General features: G+C 54.1%; 1 protein-coding gene across 1 annotated transcript in view; it reads right to left on the minus strand.

The window, feature by feature from the left end:
• LTBP2 (latent transforming growth factor beta binding protein 2) overlaps nucleotides 1–25,471 on the minus strand; it is a 106,261-nt gene that overhangs the window by 25,180 nt on the left and 55,610 nt on the right. Inside the window, 8 exon segments of the mRNA XM_023255858.2 lie at nucleotides 1,552–1,665; nucleotides 2,375–2,414; nucleotides 3,565–3,584; nucleotides 4,681–4,896; nucleotides 5,157–5,321; nucleotides 9,437–9,559; nucleotides 12,958–13,032; nucleotides 24,863–24,965. Coding sequence (XP_023111626.2) covers nucleotides 1,552–1,665; nucleotides 2,375–2,414; nucleotides 3,565–3,584; nucleotides 4,681–4,896; nucleotides 5,157–5,321; nucleotides 9,437–9,559; nucleotides 12,958–13,032; nucleotides 24,863–24,965 — 856 coding nt within the window.

Genomic DNA, 25,471 nt, shown 5'->3' on the forward strand with positions numbered 1-25,471 from the left:
TTAGAAACCTGTTGAAGTAATTTAAACGAGGACTCCCTGGGTGGTGGGGTAAAAAGTGGGGAGGTGGGTGCTGAATTCAGAAACAGTTTGCTGACCCATCCGGACTCAGCGCTGAGGCCGTATAGAGGGCAGAAACTCTAGCGTTTTTGAACTGTGTCCTTAATATTAGCAGTGTACCTGGCACCTAGAGCGTGCTGAATGAACCACTGATTGGATGAATGGGTGAGGGACATGTCCAGGCTCTGTGTCTGTCCTGAGGTCATGGCCGGAAGCCCACATACCCAGGGCTCCCCTGCCCTGCCCCACAGTACTGAGGTCACCCTGGAGGCCCAGGGGAATGGGTTGGGGCGATGCCTGTGTTGGTGCACAGCAAGGCTTCACGGCATTTGCTAAGCAGGACAGAACCGAATGTGCATACCGGCCTGTTGGCAAGGCTAGCCTGTCCCTGGCCTGGCTCCAAGTCTGGGTCAGTTGGGGGAGGCTTATGGGGACCCCCTGCCAGGTTCTATGTATGCTCCCAGAGGGGTGAGGTTGGGGGAAGGCAGGGGAGAAGGGGGATTAAGCTGTGGGTGGTGACCGAGGGGGGGATTCTGTCCCCCCACAGAGCTGAGAGCCACTGCTGAGCCTCACCTGGGCTCTTCCTCCTGCCCCCTCCCCCCGCCCCTGTCCCTCCCTCCAGGCCCATTTTTCTGGTCGGAGAATCCCCAACGGATCCCCTTAACCCAGCTCATCTTGCCTGCCCAGCAGAGGGGGATAAGGATGCTCCCTGATGCAGTGCACTGAGCACCGAGGAGAGAGGTCCTGGAAAGGGTGGCAGGACACCCCCGGTTCGGGCCTGGGAAGGCCAGCGCCTCCTCCACCCCACACTCTCTGGGCTGTTCCTTCCACCCGGCAGCCTGGTCTCTCTCTCTCTGGTGGAAGAACTCCGGAAATACCCGCTCCCCTGACGTGAGCTCAGTCTGTGAGGTTAAGAGATCAGCCAGCCCCTGACGAGGCACACGTGAGGGCACACGTGAGGGCACGCGCGTGTGAGCACACCTGTGCACAGGGAGCAGCAGTTCTGCAGACAATGAGCCTTTGAGGAGGGCGCATTGCAGAGCAAGGTGGATTTGCCAGGGATCTCCCCCACCCCGCACCCCTCGCCATTGTAGCCCACCGGAGAGGGGGAGCTCAGGCTCCCCGACAGTTAAACAACCTTGAGAACAGGACCACTTTCCTTCTCGAAAGTTGGCCGGCCCCGTGGGCAGGAGGCTGCTCGCTGCCGGAGCACTCAGCTGACTCAGGGTCAACAGCCGGGAGGAGCCAGGCTCCCGGAGGCTCCTTGCGAGGGCCCCTGGGTTCTCCTAGAAGGTCTCTGAGTAAGAGGAGCCTCCGAGGCCTCCCTTCTCTTTCTCCTTCCCCACTTGACTCGTGCTCCTGACAGGACTGCTGTGTTCATTAGGGGCCCCCTGGGATGAGATGAGCAGGAATTCACTAGAGACTCTTCATCTGGTGGGCGAGGAGGCCCGGAGTTGGCTCTGACCAGCCACACTTCGCCAGACTGCCAGGTACCTGAGGGGCCCCGGGCCTCCAGCCCATCATGGGGGGTGGTCACTCGCTCTTCTTCCGGGTTGTCTGGAATCTCCTGTCCAGGCAGTGGTGGTGTTGGTCTTTCTGTGGCATTGCCTGCGGTGGGGGAGAGGAGAGAGCAGATGAGCCATGGCCCCTTGGCCACCTGCCTTCCCACCCCCAGACAGTGTGCCCTCCAGAGGTGCTGGCAGTGGCCCTTCCCTCTTCCTGCTGTTCCAGCTGGAGAACCAGGGGTGGAGCCTAGGGTGGATTCTGTCCTGACCTCCTCATCTGTCTGTTCCAAATAGAGTCAGAGAATCTGAGAGCTCGAATGGGTCCGCCAGGACATCCAGTCTCAGCTTCCGTTTCACAGGTCAGGAGACAGGCTCGTGGAAACGACCACCTGGCCAAGGCCAGCTAGCTTGTTGGAGACAGAGCCCCTGAACAGTGCCCTGTCCCCAACCCCAGTGACCCTCTGCAAGCTGGCCTCTGCAGAGCTCCAACCTTTTCCCAAGGGGAGACAGGCCCCCGGGGAAGGGCTCCGGGGACCTGACGGGCCCCTGCTTCATCAGTGCTTCCTCTTTGGTCTCGTTTATATGCTGAGTGGCACCGTGAAATGCGGAAAGGTGTTTAGGGAAATATTCGCAAAACATCTCTGTGTCTTTCACCGACCTTGCAGCACCTTAAGTGTATAGAGCACCCAGAAAAAAAAGCCTTCGCGTGTCACGCCACCCACGACCTCATCTGGTATGAGCCCCGTGCCTCAGCCCAGGGTACAAACTCTACGGTCTCCCTTTCCTGGGAGCTGCTAGGAGGAGGGACTCACCTGGGACCCAGGCAGGTACTTGGGTAACACTGGTTGTGACCTGCACAGAATAGAGGAGGCAGTCACAGTTGGATCCTTTGTCACCTCTCTGATGTTCTTTCTTCCATCACACTCACCCCTGCCCCCGGGGCTTCCTGTCCACTTTACTTAATCACTCTCTCATTCATTCCAGGCATTGAGGAGTTTTTCCTAGATGCTGGGCATTCTGCCAGCGCTTTATGTCCACTGTCTGAATTAATCTGCTCAACTATCCTATGATAGTAGGTTGTAACAATTAAGTGAACTGATGTATGTGGTGTGCCAGATCTGTGTCGCACCAGCAATGTTCAATGATCATCTCAATGCTAGGAGCCCAGATAAAGTCACAGAAGCTCCAGGGGTCAACTAGCCTACCTAGGGTCACAGGACCAGTGCGGTGAATCCGAGTCCCCCAGGCCATCCCTGGCGTCCCTCACCACAGCTCACAGACAGCAGTGGTGAACCAGGAGGAGAGAAGGGGCAGGGGACGACAGCGGGCCAGGAGCAAGGCTGGGGGCTGTGCGGACGCAGAAGTGGACTCTGGTCTGGGAGGACAATATGTGATTCTCTGGGGAGAGAAGCAGCTCACTGGAGGAACGGGGTTTGGGGACAGTCAGGTATGTAGGTTGGAGGGGCAGGGGACAGGGTAGGGACCGGCAGACTGGCGAGGGAAAAAGCAGGTTCACTCTTGTGGGATGTCTTTCCGGGAGGATTCGGTTCTTCCTGGGGGAATCCTGGGTGCAGGGAAGGGAGTGAAGGGGTGTGAGGCCAGCCACATCTCTGCTTCTACTTCCCCACAAGCCACCCACAGGGGAGATCCTGCGGTGTGAGCAAACCAGGCTCAGAAAGTGCCGCGTCCAGAATTCGTCTGGAACCAGTTCTAGACCTTAGCTGCAGTACAGGACCTGTTCCTACTTCCTTTCTGAGGGGGGCCCCAGAGCACCCCAAATGAGAGACTGCCTGCACAAGAGTTGATGTTCTGACTTCCCTTGGGGTAAAACTAGGTCTTTGGGTGAGTCCCCCCCCACCCCAATGCCAGCGTCTCTCCAGGTAACACGCCACACATAACCCCTCTGCCTCCCTTTCCTCCTTCAGGGGACAGTGCCCTGCAGTCTCAGTGGCTACCGTGCCCCGCTCTCTGCCACGCTTGGCCGATCCCTGGATGCACTCACCTGGCCAGCCTGGGAGTCTCCTGGGAAGGAAAGGTGAGAGCATGAGCTCAGGGAGGAGAGCCGGGCCGCCTCCTTCCCTCCACCCACGGCCAGGCTCGGTCAGTCACTGACCTCCTGAGCTGTCCCCAGAGGTCAGCAGTGGAGAGAGTACAGCCTCTGCCCCTCCTGGCCTTGCAGGCACTGGCCACCACAGACCCCAGAAGGCCAGGTCTGGAGGGCCTATGACGTGGCTCCCTGGGTGAGAGGGAGCCTCCTGCCTTCCTTTAAGGCCCCTGTGATGGGAGTCCCACCCCTTCCCGGGCCCATCCACCCATCTGTCCTGGATATAACTCTCCTCTTTGTTCTGCCACCTCCTCCCTCTCAAGCCTCCCAGCCACACCAGGTCACTCCACCCTCTGCCGTGGGCTACGGCCCAGGGCAACGGTTCTAGAAAGAGAAGAGCTGCTCCTGGCCTGGCCAGCGTCCAATTCCCATGACTGGGGCTCTGTCCGGACTTCCCCGTCTATTCCAGATTCCTGGAGCAATTTTGGCCATCATGTAGCTGTCCTGTCCTAGTGTGTCCTTGGCCTCCTGCGCTCAGGGCTACCAGTGACCCGGGTGTGCTTGCAGCCTGGCTTCCTGGGGCTCCTGCCAGGGGTGTCTCAGGCCATCTCTTTCCAGCCTGTGCCTCCCCGGCCCGAGGCGACTGAGCTGGAGTTGGCACTCTGATTCTAAGGCCAGGGGAGGGGATCGACAGTGTCCAGACTCCCCAGGGTCTCTCTACTAGACCTTCAGGCCTTGAAGCAAGCACCAGCCCCAGAAGCTGTGTGGCCGGGGCCATGGGACCAGGGGCCAGGGGCCAGGAAGGCCTGATGGGTTGGGGTGGGGCCTGCGGCTGACCTTGCCCGCTTCCACCGGCAACCCTTGGGATGTGGGCACCTTTGACCCCATATGGGTAGGGAAGGAGGTGAGACCTTCCCATCCTGCCAGGCCAGGAGAGCAGGGCTCCCGGCGCTGCTGCTCTAAACTCCCTCCCCTAATGCTCCAGAGTTGGGAAGCCATGGATCCGGGATAAACACCCAGTGGCTCTTTGAGGGAGAAGGGGAATCCCTCAGGCACCTCCCCCAGCCCAGATACCCTTGTCAGGGACGGTCTCGGCCTCCAGCCAGGTGTCAGTGACTGCCCGGAGTGGCTGCCTCTCCGCTGGCCCGAGCAGGGTCCCATAGCTCTTCTGCGCTTGCTCCCTGGAGGGCCTGGCCAGTTCCTCCTCCTCGGCTTTCCTCATGGCCAGGCGGATATGTGAGCTCGAGTAGGTGTAGCCGTGGCCAGCAGGGCAGATCTCCCTGAAGCCCTCTGCAAGGTCAGGGGTCAGAGGCCAAGCTGAGAGGTGCCGTTCCTGCAGGAGCCCAGGGCCCTCCCTTCCCTCCCTTTGGGGGACAAGCAATTGTGGCAACAGGGGAGGAGGGACCCAGGTTGGGGTAAGGAGTTGAGCAGGAAGGATGGAAGAGACTAAGGGTCTTCTGGCTGGAGGTGAGGCCCAGGTGGGAGAAAGTGGCCACTGGCTTGGAGGAAGCCCCTGGGTGGCCAGAGCTGAGACCAGGCAAGATGCTTACCTGTGCCAGGGAGGGGGCATCTCTCACACTTGCTGCCCCAAGCTTTGCCCACTCGGCTGCAGCAGCAGATCTGCTTGGTGATGCTCTGGGCCAAAGGCAGGGTGCAGGTGCCAGCCCCCAGCGACCGGTAGCACAGCCCCTGCTGCATGGAGACGGCCTTGTCGGCTGCAACAGACACCACAGGTGGGGTGGGCAGGTGGCCAGCCACGGGGGAAGTGCAGGGTGGGGGTGGGGGAGGGGGGCAGGTGATGGGAGCGGCTGCTGGCAGTGAACACCCAGCTGGCCCAGCCGAGTCTCAGAGTCTCAGTCTGCAGGTTTGGGCACTGAAAGGGCTCAAAAGAACGTTGGGAGGAATAATCACAGTGGAAGCCTTTGGTGTCTCTCCTTGCGTTACCTGATTGAGGGGCCCCTTGATTCCCACTCTCACACGGAGGGCCTGAGGGCAGGATATGGGGATGTATGTGCTTGTCTCCAGATGCCAAGTTAACAAGTGTTTACCACAGGCCTGGGGTTGGGTGGGGAGCAGTGTGCTCTAGGGCCGGAGTCACCCTGGGGAGATGAGACAAGGTGAGAGCCAAAGGCTTGATGGGGAGCTTTGAGGACAGGGACCCTGTCTGGGCCGTCTTTGTAGCCCAGGCACCCTGTGCAGGGTCCGGTGCATGCGGATGCTCAGTAAAAGCTCGCTGGACCAGTGTAGGTGGATGGTCAGATCCACGAATCAAAATCCCGGGCACCACCGTGGGCGTGAGCTATGCTGGTTTTACACGGTGATAATACCATCACCATTGTCTCCTTTCTCGTCTTTTGATAATGAGTATTAAAGATTATCCTCTTGTACGTTATCTCAGTGGAGGACAAAGAGGCCATGCCACACTGGAAGGGACTGACTTCCTCGTAGGGCCAGACGAAGGGATGAGAAAAGGGCAGAGAAGACAACACAACACTCAAAACTAAGGGAAGAATGACCCTGGGGAAGTCCAGGTCAGGGCCCAGGACTCAGCAGGCCAAGTTCCAATCCCTGCTCCGCCAGGAGCTACATGACTCCCTGGGCTTTACCGTCCTCATGTGTAAAAAAAAGGATGATGTTAACTCCATGGGGAGTAGACACCTGTGTTTTTGCCTGCTTGGCATCTATGCCCCTGTATTCTGGTAACAGCACCCTGGCTTCCTATGGGATCTACCCTGCCTCTCACTCTGTCCATGTGGAGTAGAGGCTGACTCCACTTCCTAGCTGAGAGAGTCCATAGCCCTGGTCACAGTGAGTGGGTCAGGGACGGGCACTTGACCAAGTACGCCCAGTGATAATAATCAGCTTTGGGACTTTCCATGGATTATTAGAAAGGAGATTCTTTTTACTTCTCTATTTGTAATGTTGATTTGTTTTTGAGAGACGGAGTGCAAGGAGAGGAGAGACGGGGGGCGGGGGGGGGGGGGACACAGAATCCGAAGCAGGCTCTGGGCTCTGAGCTGTCAGCATAGAGCCTGACATGGGGCTTGAACTCATGAACCGTGAGAGCATGAGCTGAGCCGATGTCAGACACTCAACTGACTGAGCCACCCAGGCGCCCCAATTCCTCTATTTTTAAATTGGAGTTTGCAAGGCTGGGAGATGTAGGTCTGGAGTGTCTGAGTGTCTAGTGGCCACCTTTGAAGGAATTATGAAATCAACACAAAGAAAATAGCAAGAGGCATCCTAAAGACACTGCGAATACCTGTATCCAACCAAGCCTAAGGCACACCTACCCCTGGACTTCGCAGTTGTGTGGAGCAATTAATTATTTTTGCTTGCGGTGGTTTGAGTTGGGTTTCTGTCACTTGCAACCCAAAGACTCCTGACTAATAAATATACTTTCTTCTCCTTCTCCTTCTCCTCCTCCTCCTCCTCCTCCTCCTCCTTCTTCTCCTCCTCCTCCTTCTCCTCCTCCTCCTCCTCCTCCTCCTCCTCCTTCTCCTCCTCCTCCTCCTCCTCCTCCTTCTCCTCCTCCTCCTCCTCCTCCTCCTCCTCTTCCTCCTCCTCCTTCTCCTCCTCCTCCTTCTCCTCCTCCTCCTCCTCCTCCTCCTTCTCCTCCTCCTTCTTCTCCTCCTCTTTCTTCTTCTTCTTCTTCTTCTTCTTCTTCTTCTTCTTCTTCTTCTCCTCTTCTTCCTCCTCCTCCTCCTCCTCTTCCTCTTCTTCCTCCTCCTCCTCCTCCTCTTCCTCTTCCTCCTCCTCTCCTCTTTCTTCTTCTTCTTCTTCTTCTTCTTCTTCTTCTTCTTCTCCTCCTCCTCCTCCTCCTCCTCCTCCTCCTTCTCCTCCTCCTCCTTCTCCTCCTCCTCCTCCTTCTCCTCCTCCTCCTCCTCCTCTTCCTCCTCCTCCTTCTCCTCCTCCTCCTTCTCCTCCTCCTTCTCTTTCTTCTTCTTCTCCTTCTCCTTCTTCTTCTCCTTCTCCTCCTCCTTCTCCTTCTCCTCCTCCTCTCCTCCTCCTCTTCCTTCTCCTTCTCCCCCTTCTCCTCCTTCTCCTTCTCCTTCTTCTTCTTAAAGTTTATTTATTTAAGTAATCTCTATACCCAACGTGGGGTTCAATGTCACAACCGTGAGATCAAGAGTCACATGAGATCAAGAGTCACAGGGGCCAGGCACCCCCTGTCTGATATACTTTCTTCACAATGATGTATGTGAAGGTTCCTTGTCAAAGGTTATGTGCTACACACACAGGTCAATCACTGGTCAGTGCATGAGCCTGGGTCTCCAGGTATAATCTATGCTTTGAGCAGCTACTTCCCTTGCAGTACTGTAGGGAATGGCTCGGTCCTTTTATTTATTTTTTTTTAAAGCTTATTTATTTTGAGAGAGAGCACATGCACAAGTGGGGAAAGGGCAGAAAGGGAGAGGGAGAGAGAGAATCCCAAGCAGGCTCTGCACCACCAGTGTGGTGGCACTCGGTCCTTTTGAGCCCCAGGGTGGAGGTGACCCGGCTGAAAGTATCAGGAGACTGCCCCAGCACAGAGGGACCCTTGTAGACTGCCCTAACTGGCCCTGGTCAGGTGGCAGGGAAGAGGGCAAAGTTCAGAAATGAAGAGAAGAGAAACTTCATGCCTGCCCCTCTCTGCCTACAGGGAGGTAAATCATCAGCTGGAGGGGGTAACAGTAGGCAGGGAGAAACAGTAAAGAACACCCAAGGGCCATCTCTGCCTCCCTGTATTAAGTCTTTCTTTCTGGCACTAACAAGTCAAAGTCACTTCAGGTGTGAATTATGCCTGCCTAATAAAGGAATCTTAAGTGGGGGGGGGGTGAGATGAGAAGAAAGTGCTATACGTCTCTTGAGGCCTTGATCACATGTCTGGTCACCATCAAGTCTTCTTGAGAGCCGCCAGACGTGTTCTCCCCACTCTGGGATTCCTCACTCTCTGGGTGTCCCCTCTTAAGCCTTTTTTACTGTCTCCTCTCTCTGGAGACGCTTACTGGGTCCAGTCTCCTCTTTCCCTTCACATGGACGCTCCCTCTGGGTGGCACTGGAGTCTTGCTCATCCTGTGGCCTCCCCAGACCCGGTACCTGGCGGTTTGTAGGCCGAGGGCTGGGCCAGCCCCAGGGAGCTCTGCTGAGCTGGGCTGCCACTTTCCAGATGCCAGTCGGGACTGGTTTTATTCAGTTCTGGTCGGGCCTCCCTGCCCAAGGAGAGCCCTGTCTGGGCCGTGGCGTCAGTCCTGCTATCTGGGGGTGCTGCCAGCCTGGGCCTCTCCTAGCAGGAAACCACAGAGGCCGCTGGAAACAGCTGGCTGGGGGTGCACACATGCACATATACAGACACACGTTCTGAACCATAAGGGACGCGCGTTTTAAGGAAAGGCCTGGGGGTCAGGCAGCAGGCCTTCACGCTCCAGACAGGCCCTTTAAGAAAGGGCTGCAGCCAAGTGACCAGGCTGCTAAGCTCGGGCCCTGGAAGAGGCAGCCACAGCTCAGCCAGACATCAGAACAGAGGCGACACACGCACCCGCCCCCTCAAAGTAAATGAGGCAACAGATAGGACAGAAAGGATTAGAGAATACACAGAAGCAGAAAATCCCCAGCCGCAAAGCCCCCAAAGAAATGCCAAAAACCCAAACTGAAGTCGTAACCATCTCTGCTCCAGCAGGCGGGGGCAGGTCAGTTTTTGTACATCGGGCCCAGCTCCCGGTTGAGACACAGGTCCCGGGCCTTGGGATGGAGCCTGGGGGAAGTTACCGCTCTGGGCCTGGCCGGGGGACCCTGAGGATCCCATCTTGCCTCCCTGTGTCCCCCACCCCTGGCCCCCGCCAGCACTTACACACACAGCGGCTCCTGGACGGGTCCAGCATGAGACCAGGCCTGCAGGTGCATAGGTAACTCCCCCTGGTGTTCACGCATTCCGAGTCCTTGCACAGGCCCAGGGTCAGGCACTCGTTGATATCTGTGGGGTTGGAGGAGGTGAGCGAGCGCCCGCCCCACCGAGGCTGGACGGAGGGGAGGGGCCGGTGCAGAGCTCTGCAAACACTTTCTCAAAAAAAAAAAAAAAAAAAAAGACAACAATGGAGCTGCCATCTATTAAGTGTGGTCCCTCTCTCTGTACCTCCGTTTCCTAATTCATAAAATGGGGACATTAGTAGTAACTACCAGGGGCGCCTGTGTGGCTCAGTCGGTTGAGCGACCGACTTCAGCTCAGGTCATGATCTCGCGGTTTGTAAGTTCGAGCCCTGCGTCGGGCTCTGTGCTGACAGCTTAGAGCCTGGAGCCTGTTTCAGATTATGTGTCTCCCTCTCTCTCTGCCCCTCCCCCACTCATGCTCTGTCTCTCTCTGTCTCAGAAATAAACGCTTAAAAAATTTAAAAAAAAAATAGTAACTACCAGATAGTCTTGTTAGGAGAATAAAACAAGATAAAAATTGCAAATCACTTAGTCCGCTAACTGGTAATAATGGTCATAATATTAAAAGTGAATATTTATTGAGTGCATATTATGCACCAGGTACCAGGCGAGGTGGCTTACCTATGATACCCCATTCAGTTCTTACCAACAATTTTATCAAGTAGGTCCACGGGGCTTCATCTTATAGGTGAGGAAGCAGGTTCCAGGAGTAACTTGCTTAAAGGCACCCAGCTAGTAAGTAGCATGCTGGGATGCATATGGGGGGGAGCAGATAAGGGCACATTTCGGGCTGGAGAGTGGAGAACCATCTGCCCAGTCCCTCCTATTCAGCCTTCCTGGAGAGACTCTGAAGCATCTCTGCAGGTCTGGGGGACACATCCGCAGGACAGAGGGGCCCAGCAAGGTCGAGGAGGCAGGAGGCCAGAGGCTATGTTTCCAGGAGGTGGAAGGCCTCAGGCAGGCCCCACACATCCTCCAAGACCAGTGGGGGCACATGCTGTTCTTCAAACAAGGGAGTGACATTAGCTTCCCTTCTGATCTCAAAAACATTTCATGCTGGAAACTTCTTCCTGCCAAGGAGAAATCCCAACCCTTACTCTAAGCTCCAAGAAGTCTTGGTGATGGCACCCTTGTCGATGATGGTAAGTGAGGAAGATCCGTGAGGGGCAGATCTCCTGCCTCCAGGGCCGGGAGATTAGACATGGCGCGACCCAGTGTCACCGGAGTCGCATGCTCACCCACAGGCTTCAGGGAAGCCTGTGCAGTAAGCACAGGAATGAAGGTTTAGAAGATGGCCCAACTACTCTTTGGCAGGATACCCTGTTGGGAGGGAGGTGCATGGGGAGATGCTACTGAGATCTAGGAAAGGGAACAGACCCACCTGCCCCTGGACTGTGGCCATAGTGATGTGTCTAAGTACCTAAATGCAAATCTGACATGCCTCTGGTCCCCATTCACCTCCTAGAGGGAGCTCCTAAACCCTCACAGGGCATCCAGTGCCCTCCACCATATTTCCCCACAGCCTGTGGGTGGGCAGCTGGCCCCGACGAGGCTCTGGGATGTCTGTGTCGTCTCCTGTGGGCACACAGGCTGTACTTCAGCCGGCCTAAACTGTTCCTTTGCTTGTGCTGTTTCCTCGGCCTGGAATGCCCGCATCCCCTTTAATTGGTCACCTCTACTCATTCCTTAAGTCGAGGTGAGGTGTCACCTGAAGCCCCTCTCCTACCCTCCCAGTCTGGGAAGGGGTCCCCACCATGGGATCCCACAGCACCCAGAACTTCTTTCCGGTGAGAGCACTTCTCCCGTGGGGTGTAATGGTTTAAGCATCTGTATTCACCTGAGGCAGCTTCCGTGTTTATCTGTCACTGTGTACTAAGCACCTAGCACAACGCATGCAGCTCATGACAAGACCCCAAAATTGTCCCGTGGAAGGAGAGAAGGTTGGAGAGAGAGAGAGAGGAGGGTGATGCACACGGATGTAGAGGTGAGCAGGTCCCCTCCCAGATATGGAGACCAAGCCTACAGACACGGGAAGGGGGAGTTTTAGGGGGCAGGGTCTCCTAGGGGAGGGCCCCCTGGCTTCCTATATTCCTGAGGCTCCGTGGAGGGAGGGCTGAGAGCTCATTTGAAATCCTGGGAATAACTTTAATCCTGTGCACTGGGAAACCAGCCAGGAGGAGAGGCCACTGGGGACAGTTGAGATATGAATGGCCCTACTGTACCCTCCAAGGGCAAAACTAAAGACTTCTCTCCACACCCACTGTCTAGTCTACTAGTCCCCATTGCCCCCAGGGGAGTCTGACCTTGGGCTGGGTCAGAGGCCTGCCCTTTTGCCTGGTCCAAGCACTTTATCCATGGTCCAGAAATCCCCTTTGGGCCTGGCACCCCACAGCAGACAGCCAAACCCCCCACCCCCCCACCCCGGCCCTGGACTCCCTCAGATCCCTCTCTCCTGAAGAAGCCTCCAGGGGGAGGTACCTAGGAAGCCATCTGGGTCAATCCCCTGTCTCTAACCCAGCTTCATTCAAAGCAAGTCATACAGACAGCAGTGTGTCTAGTTCCCCAAAGGGGAGGCTGCCTCAGCTCCCCACTGACCTCTGCCAGCCTCAGGAGCCTCCCAGCTGGAAGGCCCTGCTCACCTCTCCTACCGCCAGGCCCATAGCCAACAGCGGCTCCCTGCTCAGAGCCTTAGCGGCGCAGTGGTAACAGCTGCCCCTCAGTGAAGGCTTCTGGACCCTCAGTCATCCTGATCCCACTCCCCATCTCCACTGGAACTCCCTGTAGTGACAAAGCCATAGCTGAGACCCACCTCCCACCCATCTGTCCTAAGGTGCCTCTGGGCCTTGCCCCTCTGGGGGCTCTGTAATACAGAGTGCTCCAGGCCTTGGTGGCCTTAGAGAGCCTGTCAGCAGGCCAGCAAGGATCATGGGCTAGACTTTATGGCCCCCTGTTCCCTCTTTCTTCCCCCTCCTAGCTGTGGGAGGCAGGTATGAGTAGCTGAAGGTGTGGTGTTGGGGAAAGTCCACAGAGGTCCCCATCAACTCAGGCTGACTTGATCCTGGAGTCAAAAGTCCTCCCAATCCAGGGAGATTGGCCCAGGAGGTGAGTAAACATGTAGGGACCTGGGCAGTACCTTCACACACAGACCCACAGCTCTAGAGACCCACCTGGCCCAGGTCCAGTGGGGACAGGTGGAAATGGGAGGAGGGACAGGCTCAGCTACCAGGTCCCTTCTAGGCTTGCTCTATCATTATCTCTCCGACTTCCTTAGGCTCCTGGAACCAGCAGCCCCCATAGCATCCCAAGCTGGGGCTTAGCGGTACCCAGAGAAGACCACTCAGCGACACCATTCCTTCTGTCTGGGGATGGGGGTAGTGCCCCGGCACCATCAGACCTTCATCATTTCCCCTCCCCAAGCCCAGCCCTGGCCCCGGTCATCCTTACCTTGGCAGTGAGTGAGATTCAGTCTCTTGTACCCTTGGGGACACTCCAGCTGGCCATTTTCAACCACCGGCGAGGCTAAGGAGTGAAGATATAGATGGGCCTCACTGGAAGGCCCTTGGCTTCCTCTGTCACCCACGCTGAAAAGTGGGGTACAACCCACTCCACAGCTGTGAGGCTCTGTCCCCCCAAGTCACCACTGTGGGTAGCTGTGATGGCATCTTGGCTGCAATCCCTTCCCTGGCTCTCACCAGGTTACCCTTGACCCAACTTGCTCTTACTAGAAATGACCCTCAGTGACGATATTCTTGTATGTATCAATGTTATACACTACAATGTGATTAAACAAGCTTCGTTTGTTTATTTATCTAATTTGGGGGGGGGTGTCAAGTCATTATAGATTTACAGGAAGTTACAAAAAACAGTCACAGAGAAGTCCTGTGTGTCCATCACCCCGCTTCTCCTAATAGGTTACATCTTACGTAACGATGGTTATTTTATTAGTTTTTAAACCTCTAGACACAACAATTCACAGTCTAATTCCAAGTTCTGTTTATTTTGATACTTGGTGTTAATGCTGCCATAGCCGACAAGGTATCTCAGCTCAAGATGGAAGAAGGCCATCCTTGATTGCACTCATGAAACCACGCTATTCATTTTTCACTCACATTCACCAACTGTGTGATGCTGGTGTCGAAATTTGGCTGGTAGCTTTCCATCTCCCCTGAGGTCAGCTAGTGGTTCCTAACAGATGTAAGGTACATTAGAAAATTCCAGTTTTCCAGTTTTTTAAGTGTGCAAATGGAGTTGGCTTCTAGCAACAAACCCCGTAACGATGGAACTGTTTCCATTTTCAAAAGGTTCTCTCTGTGGTACAAGTCTCCTGACCAGCAGCCCTGCCTGAAGTGCAAAGCAGACAAAACCGGGCAGATGTCTGACTCTAGACTGACCAACAAGGAAATAAGTCTCAGAATTCTGGTGCTGACACCTGCCCTACCCGATCGCACAACGTTCTCCTGTACGTTAAAGAGAAAAAAGTACTTTTTTTTTTTAAATTTTTTTTTAATGTTTTTATTTATTTTTGAAGGAGAGAGAGACAGAGCATGAGCAGGGGAGGAACAGAGAAATAGGGAGACGTAGAATTCGAAGCAGGCTCCAGGCTCTAAGCTGTCAGCACAGAGCCCAATGTGGGGCTCGAACTCACGAACTGTGAGATCATGACCTGAGCCGAAGTCGGACGCTCAACCGACTGAGCCACCCAGGTGCCCCAAGAGAAAAAAGTACTTTGAAAAAGAAAAACCTATTTAAAAACAGGGAAGACATTTCTATTCCTTTGGGGGGATGGACTGGTGTGTCAGCCTCCAGAGGAATACTTGGAAGGGTTTGGCTTTTTTTGGGGTTTGGTTGGTTGGTTGGTTGGTTTTTGTTGAAAAGCTCTAGCAGGTAGCATATGACTGACAGCCATCTGTCATCATAGAAAAAGGCAGCAGATGTGAAACACCCATTTTTTTTTTTCCCAAAAGAATAGCTCATCTATAAGTCTGACCATTTCTTTGCCAAGACACAGCCCGCAATTCTCAAGGGGTCCAGGGATTTTCGTGATGTTTTGACATCACGTTCCATAAAGATGCCATTCGATTTTAAAGGTCTTGTTTCATAGAGTGAACCGCATGATGACTTCCTCTAGCAATTTGTCTCCTTCTGACTTTTACTTCCTCGGGGCAATAGCTTGTCTGTGAGTGCTGCGGTGAGGGAATTTTCCATAGAGTGCTCTCCACCTCTATGACTTCACCTGGATTCCTTTTTATTCCAGTCGGGGCATCAGCAACGACCCTTACAGAGTTGGTGGAAAAGCTTACTTTTATTCAAGAAGTCATTTAACGTTTGGGAATATATGCCTGGGGGTTGATCCTTTCTTTAGTAGCTTGCACAAAGATAATTCTTCATGTGTTTTATTGTGGAAATAGATTCTCGCAAATACCGAGAGACACGTTAGAGGTATCTATACTTCCACCCAACTATACAGCAAAGTTTGAGCATCTCGGAGTTTTTAAATGTGTTTCTAATCCAGATGGCTTTTACTCTATCATTAGCTGCTGTTTCCCAGCACATTCTGTTTTCTTCCTCCCTCCCTCCTTTCCTTCCTTCTTTCTTTCAAGTGCGAGCGGGGGGTGGGGGGGGAGAGAGAGAGAGAGAGAGAGAGAGAGAGAGAGAGAGAGAGAGAATCCCAAGCAGACTCCACGCCCAGCAAGGAGCCCCATGAGGGACTCCATCTCACGACTGTGAGATCATGACCTGAGCCACAGTCAAGAGTCGGACTCTTAACCGATGGAGCCACTCAGGCGCCCCCAGGGCAAAGTCTGTTATTAACGATATATTATTTCATACAGCCTTCTTGATCATTTGGACCCTGGGGTCCGTTTTGGGTCATGTCTGAGAGGTCCTGATCATTTTTACTTTGGAACATGGTTGGTTACATGTCAGAGGAGAAGCGGCAGCATTGAATTAAAAAAAAAAATCATTACTTGGCGATTATGCTATTAGTATTATTTTGAATCCTGTTTCTTTGCAGGAATTTTTTTTTAGAGTCACTTCTCCCCGTGGCGAGGGTTGTTTTCGTTAAAACCTGACGACATAATTGAAAGACCCCGTAAACCCAGCACTGTTGTGGGTTACGTGTTGTGATAGGCCAGACACAAACAAGAGGAGGTGCCATGTTTTTCCGGAACCTTCTCTTCCCTGAGGACACTCCACAGGCCAAACACGACATCCCACAGTCTGCCATACAGACCAAGCAAGGATATAAATTAGTAAAGCTTAATTTTTTTTTTCACATTCAAAAAAATCGTCAGTGGAATTTGTAAAATCTTTTCCCGCTATGGACGACAGTCTTGCTCAGGGTTGACAGGTCGTTCCACGGTGGGGACTGGGCTGCGGCCCAGTGGAGATAAATGAGGATTCTGAACACGCCGCTATTGAGACAGAGGGATGGGAGTGAGGTTGGGAAACTGTCAGCGCCCCTGGCAGGGGGCCCGGTGGCATCGGCTGAGGACAGGGAGGAGGAAAGGGAGAGGGGAAGTTGTTTGGAGAAACTCAGAAAGCAAGCTGATTAGATGCAGCCTGCAACCATTATGAGGAGCAGAAGGTGGGAAAGAATAGTGCAAGGCCGATGCCAGAACATCTGGACGGGGCTTTGGAGCTGCAAGGCCACCGGTACATAGAATCCTGTTTCCCACACAATGACCTGCAAGGCAGGGAGCATTATCCCTGTTTTACAGATTAGGAAAGCGTAGCTCAGAGGGGCCGAGTAGCGGTTGAACCCAAGCCTCTGGCTGCGAAGGCCACATCCCTCATGTGCCGCTCTGCTGAAAGCGGGCGGGAGAGAGGGGCCAGGAGGCCAGGGTGGCACCGAGATGTCAGGGGGGAATCGTGAGGCAGAAGGACCCCGCTTCCTCAGCGAGTGGGAGATGAATGGTCCGAGCTGGGATTAAAGCCAGGAACCGGGGTGGAACAACGGCGGGCACCTTCAGGGCACCGCGAGAACCTGGGGAAGGTGGCAACTGAGAAGAGCTGTGTTCATTCATTCGTCCAGATTCATGTGCTTTTCTTATAAAGTGATTTCTTTTCCAGAGGGCTCTGCCCTCTTGCTGGCCTTAAGAGAAACTGTTGGGGGCGCCTGGACGGCTCAGTCGGTTAGGTTAAGCATCCAACTTTGGGTCATGTCATGATCTGGCAGTTTGTCAGTTCAAGCCCTGAATCAGGCTCTGTGCTGACAGCTCAGAGCCTGGAGCCTGCTTCGGATTCTGTGTCTCCCCCTCTCTCTGCCCTTCCCCTGCTCACGCTCTGTCTCTTTCCCTCTCAAAAATAAATACATGTTAAAGAAGAAGAAGAAGAAGAAGAAGAAGAAGAAGAAGAAGAAGAAGGAGGAGGAGGAGGAGGAAAGAGAAACTGTTGGATGGATAAGCATCTGTGAAGGCAGGCTTCTGGGGAGGAATGCATTTCAAAGCCGCTGTCCCTGGTCAAACTCCCATTTTGCCAGCAACCCCGACCTGATCCCAAAGAGGGCCCCGAGACCTGTCCCCACACCTCACAGAGGCCACCTACGTACGAGCTTCTGTAACAGCAAGTGTAGCATCCAATCTAGAAAAGTCAGTTTCAATCTAGTGGGGGGGATAGAAGACTGAAGTTTATTTTTTTTATTTACTTATTTTGAGATAGATGATGAAAGAAAGAAAGAAAGAAAGAAAGAAAGAAAGAAAGAAAGAAAGAAAGAAAAAATGAATCCCAAGCAGGTTCTGGGTTGTCAGTGCCGAGCCTGATGTGGGGCTCAATCTCACGACCTGTGAGATCATGGCCTGAGCTGAAACCAAGAGTCGGATGCTTAACCGACTGAGCCACCCAGGCGCCCCTAGAAGGCTGAAGTTTAGACCGCCATGTGGAAGGGAGAACCTTGGCTCAGGTGGAACCCAGCACCCACCTGCGGCTCCAGGAGTGATCTTGGCAGCCAGCGAGCTGTGATTCATGGTGAGGGGGGAGGGCAGGCACCACCACCCCTGCCACCCACCCTAGGTTGCCTCCCAAGTGCTCTCAACACGCTCGGGCCTTCCTTTTTCTTGACGCTTAAAATACTTTGTTGCGACCGCCTGTTTGCTTGCCCATCTCTCCCGCTGAAGTGTGAGCTCCTTGAGTTCAGGGACCCTGTCTTATTGTTGCCATGTCTCTAGAGCCAAGCACAGCACGCGGAACACTAGAGGCACTCAGTCAAAATGGGATGACTAACAATAGCAAACGCTAAAATGGCACTTACGATGGGCCGGGCTTTGTTATAAAGTCCTTACCTGTATTAACTTATTTGATCCTCTTAACAGCCCTTGAGGGGACTTACTGATATTGTCCCCATTTTATGGAGGAGCAAACTGAGGTCCAGAGAGGTCAGGAAACAGGCCCCAGGTCTCCCAGCTGGTGGGTGGCGCTGGGATTATGAACGCAGGCCGTCTGCTTCCAGAGGATAAATTCTGAACCATTCCTCTCTACTGCCTCCAAATAAATAAATGCATGAACTCATGACAAGCCTCAGGAGTTATCTAGGTCTGGAATCCTAGGGTCTGCAGGCTACAGGGAGATGTGTGCCCATCAGGAAATATATCGCCCATCTTGGGAACCTCTCTTCCCCCCTTTTTTTTTTTTTTAAATTTTTTTTCAACGTTTATTTATTTTGGGGACAGAGAGAGACAGAGCACGAACGGGGGAGGGGCAGAGAGAGAGGGAGACACAGAATCGGAAACAGGCTCCAGGCTCCGAGCCATCAGTCCAGAGCCTGACGCGGGGCTCGAACTCATGGACCGCGAGATCGTGACCTGGCTGAAGTCGGACGCTTAACCGACTGCGCCACCCAGGCGCCCCGCCCCTTTTTCTTGAAACAAGGGACCAGGAGAGCGACTGGGAAAAACAAAGGCAGCGGTACCCAGATGGAGGTCGGAAGAACTACTCAGATGTTGGGTAAATGCCCTACAAGGTCTACAACCGAAGTGCCATGCAGAATCAGTAAAGGCAATGGGTAAGAACCCGCACTACCCCTCATGGCCCCTCGGCCAACACGAGGGGAAGACAGTGGGTCGGAAAGCAGAGAGAGGTAGGTCTGGAAATTGAGAGGCTAAGCTACGCTTCCCACGGGCGCTTCGCAGAGATACGTGGAGAGTGGCTGCCAGTGACCTTGCGGTTGGGCCTCTTAGGCCTGAGAAAGCCCAAGCGGCTGCTGAGGGGTCAGCCAGGATCAACCCGAACTCCAAGGAGTCTGAGCATCACAAAATGCCCACGAAGCCTGTAGAGTGGAGGTATGTACCTCTCTTGCCTAAGGAAACCCGGGCATTGGGGGCCAGAACCTCCCATCTCTGGGCCCCTGACCCCAGCCCTGTTTACTCACTACCGCACCTGAGCTGGCTCACACACCGGGGAAGGAAGCAGAGGGGTCCCTGGCGGCAGTCTGCCGCTGCCCCGCTGGCTCTCTCCCTTGGCTGCTGGGACTCCCCAGGAGGTCTCAACCAGGACCGACTAATTGCTGGAGACAGTTTTGGCCCTGACTCTACGACAGAGCACAGGGAGGAGTTGGTGGAGACATATGTCTGGCCACGGAGCTGTTTACAAGCCATGCTGATCTCAGCCCGTGATGACAGATGACCACAGCAGGGAGTTGTGGAGGGTGCCCGGCCACACACGCCTCTGCCAGAGAACAGACAGACGGACACACACACACACACACACACACACACACACACACACATACCCTGGATGAGGCCAAGCTCGATGCACCGGGGCATGTGAGCGCATTGGTGCTGAATACTCCATTTGCAAACCTCAGGTGGGTAAGCTGGAAAGAAACTTCTGCTCCCCCAGAGCAGTGAAAGGAGTGTGGGTCCTGGGGCAGCCAGACCCACACTGAATCCCTGGCTCTATTCTGACTAGCTGTGTGACCTGGCACACATCTCTTAACCTGTTTCGGTCTTAATTTTTTCATCTGCACAGGTGGGGACAGACACTCCGTGTCATGGCTCGTGAAGGTCAACTGTACTGAAACAACCAGTGTCACTGAAGCTAGCACCGTGCCTAGCAAAGTCCCTGCAGATGCTCCCCAACACTTAGTTCCTCTCTCTTCCTTTCCTTCCCTCCCTCCCTCCCTCTATGCTCCCTCCCTCCCTCCCTCCCTCCCTTCCTTCCTTCCTTCCTTCCTTCCTTCCTTCCTTCCTTCCTTCCATAACACAGTTTCAAGGACAGCAAGCTGACTGCTGCCCCTCATTGGCTGGAGACACTTGGGCAAATGACTCAACCTCTCTGAGTTTGTTATCGGTAAAATGTGGAAGACAATTCCTTCCTTGGGGCTATTGTGAATGCTATTGTGCAAAACCCCGAGCATGATACTTGTCACACACTGGTGATTATTATAAGTTCGTTATTCCCGATTTTCTGCTTGGTGAGGTCCTAATGGATCCCCTCAAGGATTGTGGAAATCACACCCAAAGATGGGCTCTGACTGCTTCCTTGGGGCAGCACTAGATCCAAAGCGGGTATCTTGGTTACCGCAAGCAATGAGGTAGAGAGGGATCTGGTCAGACCCTTGGCTCAGACAGGCGCCACTCCAGCCAACCCCACCGCAGTCCTCCCTGGACCTCTCCAGGCCAGAGATGCCACGTGTCGGTGACACCGCTCTGGGGTAAGGAGGGCGCTAACTTGAGCTGAGGCACAACTCCCAGGAGGCCTCGAGTCCCTTGGAAGAAGCTTTCAGAACATCCCCGAGCCAAAGAGACACTGCTTTTTCTTCAGCCCAACAACTGGAATTCTGAAAAATCCCATTTCTTTAGGGCAGGAGACTGGGCGTCTCACCCGGAGTCCCAGAGAACAGGAGCCCCACCCCAGCACAGCTGTTCCCTAAGCCGGGGTCCTCTGGTTGAACAAATTCTCTAAGCCAAGTGCACACGAGGCCACACGAGAGGAAGATTACGGGCTGGTTAGAGGCAGGGGTCCCGAGTCACGGGCACACAATTTCCCCTTCTGGAAAATGAAGACAGTCACACCCAACGCCCAGAGACAGGGTCAGGATGCAGTGGAATGAGGAAGTACTTAGCACCGGGGCCTGGCACTTACTAAGTGCTCCAAAGAAATGGTTGCTAACGATGATGGTGATGATAACGAGGTTGCTGCAGTGACTTGCCCTCTGGTGCTCTCTGCCCCAAATTCTGCCAATTGCCTGTGTCCCCTCACATACCCACCCTCTCCGGGGGTTGGCCTCACCTGAAGCAGTCCCCGCGGGCAAGGGCCCTGGTAAAACCCAGGCAAACCAAAGCTTTCTTTCTACTGAGGGTTCCAAATACATTTGCAGACATGTATATTAAACCTCCATTCCCTCAAAAATAAATTTCCTTTCCCAACTCCTTCCACGAACCTGTTCTTAGCAGCCAAACTCTCTGTGGCAGAGAGCTCAGTTCTTCTGGGCACACCCCATTATATCGTTGGGTTTTGATAAACTGTGGTTTTGGGGTTTGGTTTTGGGGTTTTTGTTTTTGAGAGAGAGAGAGAGAGAGAGAGAGAGAGAGAGAGAGGACACAAGCTGGGGGGAGGGGCAGAGGGAAAGAGAGAAAATCCCAAGCAGGTTCCACCCTCAGCGTGGAGCCTGACACGGGGCTTGATCCCACAACCCTGGGATCATGGCCTCAACCAAAATCGACTGACGGAGCCACCCTGGCACGCCCAATGAGCTTCAGTTTTTAATAAGCTGTTGCTTGTGCTTCGAATTGAGCTCTGCTCACCAGAAACATCCTCACATTGGCTTTAGCCCTCCAAGAACCACAGGGAACAATCCCACCAGCTTCCCTCCGGGACAATTCTTTTAACGCATCTCCGTGAACCCTTAGGCCTGAGCTTCAGGTAGCTGCCCTGCCTGTCTATTCTATCCCAATCTTCTTGAGGGATGTCCTTTGGGCACAAATAACTCATGAAACACAATCCTGGGCAGCCCCCTCTTGGCTGTGAACTCCTAGTCTAACGTCCTGAGCGTTGCTGTCTTTGGGCAGGCCTAACTCTCCCCAGAATGATTAGGGAGATCTTGGTCAGCTGAGAATCACTCTGTGGTGTGAAGCCTTGCTCCCCTGTCCTAGCTGCATGACCTTGGACAAGTTCCTCGGCCCTCTCTGAGCTTCATTTGTCAAGTGGGGATAAAGACTCTTAGCTCGAAGGTGGTTGCAACAATTTAGTGAGGTCGGGCAGGTAAAGAGACGGGCATAGGGTAAAAGTTCAGCTATTATTGTTTTTAAGATGGAAAGATGCGGAACTCCTTGAGGGGCAGAGCAAGAGAATCACCAGTCCCTGGAGGTACAGGGAGGGGCCCGGGTTTTGAGGTGAACTCATCCCATGCCAGGCGGATGGACGGATCATCTCGCGGCAAACAGCTGGAGCTCAGAGTGCCAGCCACGCCTGCCCCAGGAAAGGGGCCTTGGGGTTGACACAGCCAATGCCAAGCCAGATGGAACAGTGGCCAACTTTCCAGTCGACCCAGATGTCTGTCTTTCTCAGACAGAAACTCAAAAATGTGGCCTCAATCAAAGTGGCTTTTGAGAGCTGTGTGCTCTTTGGACCCAGCAGGGGAACTGCAGAATCTTCGAAAAACTCCCAACGGTTAGGAAGACGTGGCTGGGGTTGGGTCCTGGAAGGTCAGCTGTATCTGCCACTCCGAGTGGAGGGAGAAGGGAGGGGATCGTAGGCTCCCCGAGCCGAGCTGTCTCCCGGAGAAAGAGGAATTTTTGTGGAAGAGAAGGGATTTGTCTGTGTCATGTAAATGAGACTTCAAGACAATTCTTTTCCTCCTCAGAAATAGCATCATTCTGCAGGAGCCTTTGACCGTCCAGCATGGAACCTCAGAAGCCAAAAGGACTTAGAGGAAGCCATGAACTCACATAGCTCCCTGGCTGCTGGCTTTATTACTCCCCTCACCCCCTGATCCTGCTAGATGAACAGGATGACAAAGCTCTTCCCCGAGGGACACAGCCTTATTTCACCAGAAGACAAGTAGAGGCTCAGAGGGGCAAAGCCCCCGGGCCTGGGAATGTTCTCGAACACCGAAGTCCTGCCTGTCTTGCCAACCATTCCCAAACCCACCCCAGCAGCGCAACTTTTCTTCCGCTGTCTCTTGCACTGTAGCCTGCTAGTCGTGCCTACTTAGAGAAACATCTATCCCCCACCCGCAGCCCCAGGCTCAGTCTGGCACCCTGTCAACACACACAAGGCTCCTCAGTCTTAGCCTGTCTCTCTACGATGCCCAGCTGCACTTTAATGTGTTTTAAATGTTTGCGTTCCCTGGTCTTTGTTATTTCTTGCTTGGTGTGCTGGAATACTTCACACTCTAGGGTTTGCACCCTGGCGCCCAGCTTGCTGAGATGTGCTGAAGACAGCGGGGGAAGGGGGTGGGAGGCATTAACCGGGCCAGGGAGGAGGTGAGGGCACAGACTTGGGTGTGCTGTGCTCTAGGAAATGTCGCTCACTCTCTTGGTCTCACCTGCCTCTGCAATTCCCTTGGGTTGTTTGTTAAGCTCTTTCCCATCTTATTGGTCTACTGTAATAATTCTTCAGCTCTCATCCTGGATGATGTCACCTCCTACAAGAAGCTTTGCCGGATCCATAAGTTTGAGGTAGGATCTTCTACTGCACAGGGAACAGATGTGCAGGTTGTGCACTGCACAAAAGCACCACATCTACGAGAATCGCTGGCATCCTAGATTTGTATTTGTGAAGACTGTTTGGAACAAATGGAAGTAGAACCTTCCTCTAATTTGTACAGAGGTGCCATAGGACCTATCAGTGGTCCCGGTTCTGCCGTCTGTGTTCCCACAGTACTTGACATGTGTCTAGTTAGTGCTACCTGTATATACCCCCCACACCTCAGACTGTAAGCTTGGAGAAAGGAGTCCCTGCTTCTGCTAATTCTCCACTGTCTTCCCAGGGCCTGCACACTAGGGACGCTTCAGATGGGTGCTTCGTTAATGTCAATATCTGTTGACTGAATGGAATGTGGGATACGGAAGTCTCAAGGGTGGGCCTAACTAGAAGGAACAGAAATGGGTTGGGGCAGGGGGTGGAGAAGAAAAGGGGTGAAACGATCTGTGAGCTGCAGGGGGAGATGCTGAGCAGGTCAAGGCCTTGCCCCTGCCCACCTCCCGCCCCCCGCCTCCCAACCATGAGCCAGTGTCGTGTGTCCATTCTCTTTTCCCTTTTTAGAGGCATACTTTTTAGCAATTATAACAACAGCTACTGTTTATTGACCTAATCCTAAGGACATGCATCCTCTACGCTCTAGAGCAGGCCTACTGGCGCTGTCCCTGTCTTCATCGTGCAGATTGGAGACGGCGCAGAGAAGAGGTCAGCCAGCAGAGCTGAGACTGGTACCTATGTGTTGCACGCTCAAGCCCGGAAGCTGAATGCTACCCTCTGCTGCTTTGCCAAAAGTTCCATCGCACTGCAAAACCACCCATACTTAGTTTTAATTTGGAAAATACGGTCACTGCCCCACAACCAAGTCTGAAGTTAGGAACAGCCCTGTCCCTCCCACCTTTAGGCTCCAGGCCAGACCCCCTACGGAGCCAACTCACCAAGTCAATTGTTGACAGGCAAAAGAAATACATGCCAGGCCTGGAACCAGGCCCAGGAGTGGGGTCTGGAGGGAGAAGACAGGCTGAGCGGGCAGAAGCCATACTGAGGCACAGGCACCTCATCACCCACCTCCCAGCTGTAAGGTAGATGTCTATGAGAGCAGCATGAATGGGCCTTGTGCTGACTCCAAAATCCTCTGTGCTTGGCCCACACAAGGCACCTGGTGAGCATTTGCTGAATAAGTGAACGAATGAACGAACGAATGAATACACGTTAGGTTTGCCCACCATCCGAAAGAGGGCAGGGAACTGGGTGTCCCATATCCCAAGGCAGAGGGCATTCTGGGACAGACACTCAACCCGGACTGGGTTGGAGACAGGAAGCGAGGAGGTGAAGACGAGTCCTGGAGGCCCCATCAAGGAAAGAATGAGGGGAACGCTGAGTCACTAAACCAAGACCCCTGGGCCCCTGATACGTGGGCAGGTAGGTATGTAGAAGGGGGCCCAGTATGGGACAGGATCCTTAAAGTCTGAGCCAGAACAGCTAGTAAGAGGGAGGAACCCCTCCCAGGCAATCAGATAGACAGGCAGTCCAGGCCGCATGTGCTGTCGGGAGCCTCAGCCACCAGCCAGAAGCACCCTCAGGGCAGATCTGGAAAGCCTGCCCCGTTTGCCAGCCTGTTCTGCCCGCCTGGCCTCTGAGACCCCGATGGGAGATGAAGTGAAGGCCAGGCCTTGGGAAAGCTTCACCCTAGACCCTGGCACCTAGCACTCACCTGGTCTGGGTGGGCACGGGGCACACGAGGTCACCCCCCAGAAGGCTCCCACGCTGCCGCAGCAATCCTCTTGGGCAGTCAGCTCCAGCAAGGGGTTGGCACACTGGAAAAGAGGCCGTGGACACCCATCAAACCCTTCCCTGCCGTGCACCGAAATGTCCCAGGAAAACCCGAGACAGGAGCTCAACCCCAATTTCCTGCTACAGGATGCCTCCACCCGAGGGAGGAGAGAAGAGAGTCAGATGATGTCCCGGCAGAAAACAAAGAGACCTGCAGTCTATTCTTCCAAACCCTAAACTTGGGGGCAGGGCACACCCAGAAAAGAAAAGATCTGCCCTGTGCAGGCCTGCAACCTGCCCCCTTCCGGGCCCCCAGCCCACAGAGGGTCCCAAAAGATGGGTTTTCCTCCATCAAACTCCAGGGAACTATAGGGTCACCCACCATGCAGGCCTTCCCCATGAACAGGGTCTAGGCTCAGGGACACTACATGTCGAGAGGTCAAGGAGGATCCAGGGGATCCCTTGGCTACTTCCTACCGCCTCCAGTTCCCTAACCTCAGGAGGGGGTTCTGGAAACACCAAAATGCAACCCCAACAAAAACCATCCTGG

The sequence above is a fragment of the Felis catus genome, chromosome B3 (assembly GCF_018350175.1).
Source record: "Felis catus isolate Fca126 chromosome B3, F.catus_Fca126_mat1.0, whole genome shotgun sequence".
In the NCBI taxonomy this organism is placed as follows: domain Eukaryota; kingdom Metazoa; phylum Chordata; class Mammalia; order Carnivora; family Felidae; genus Felis; species Felis catus.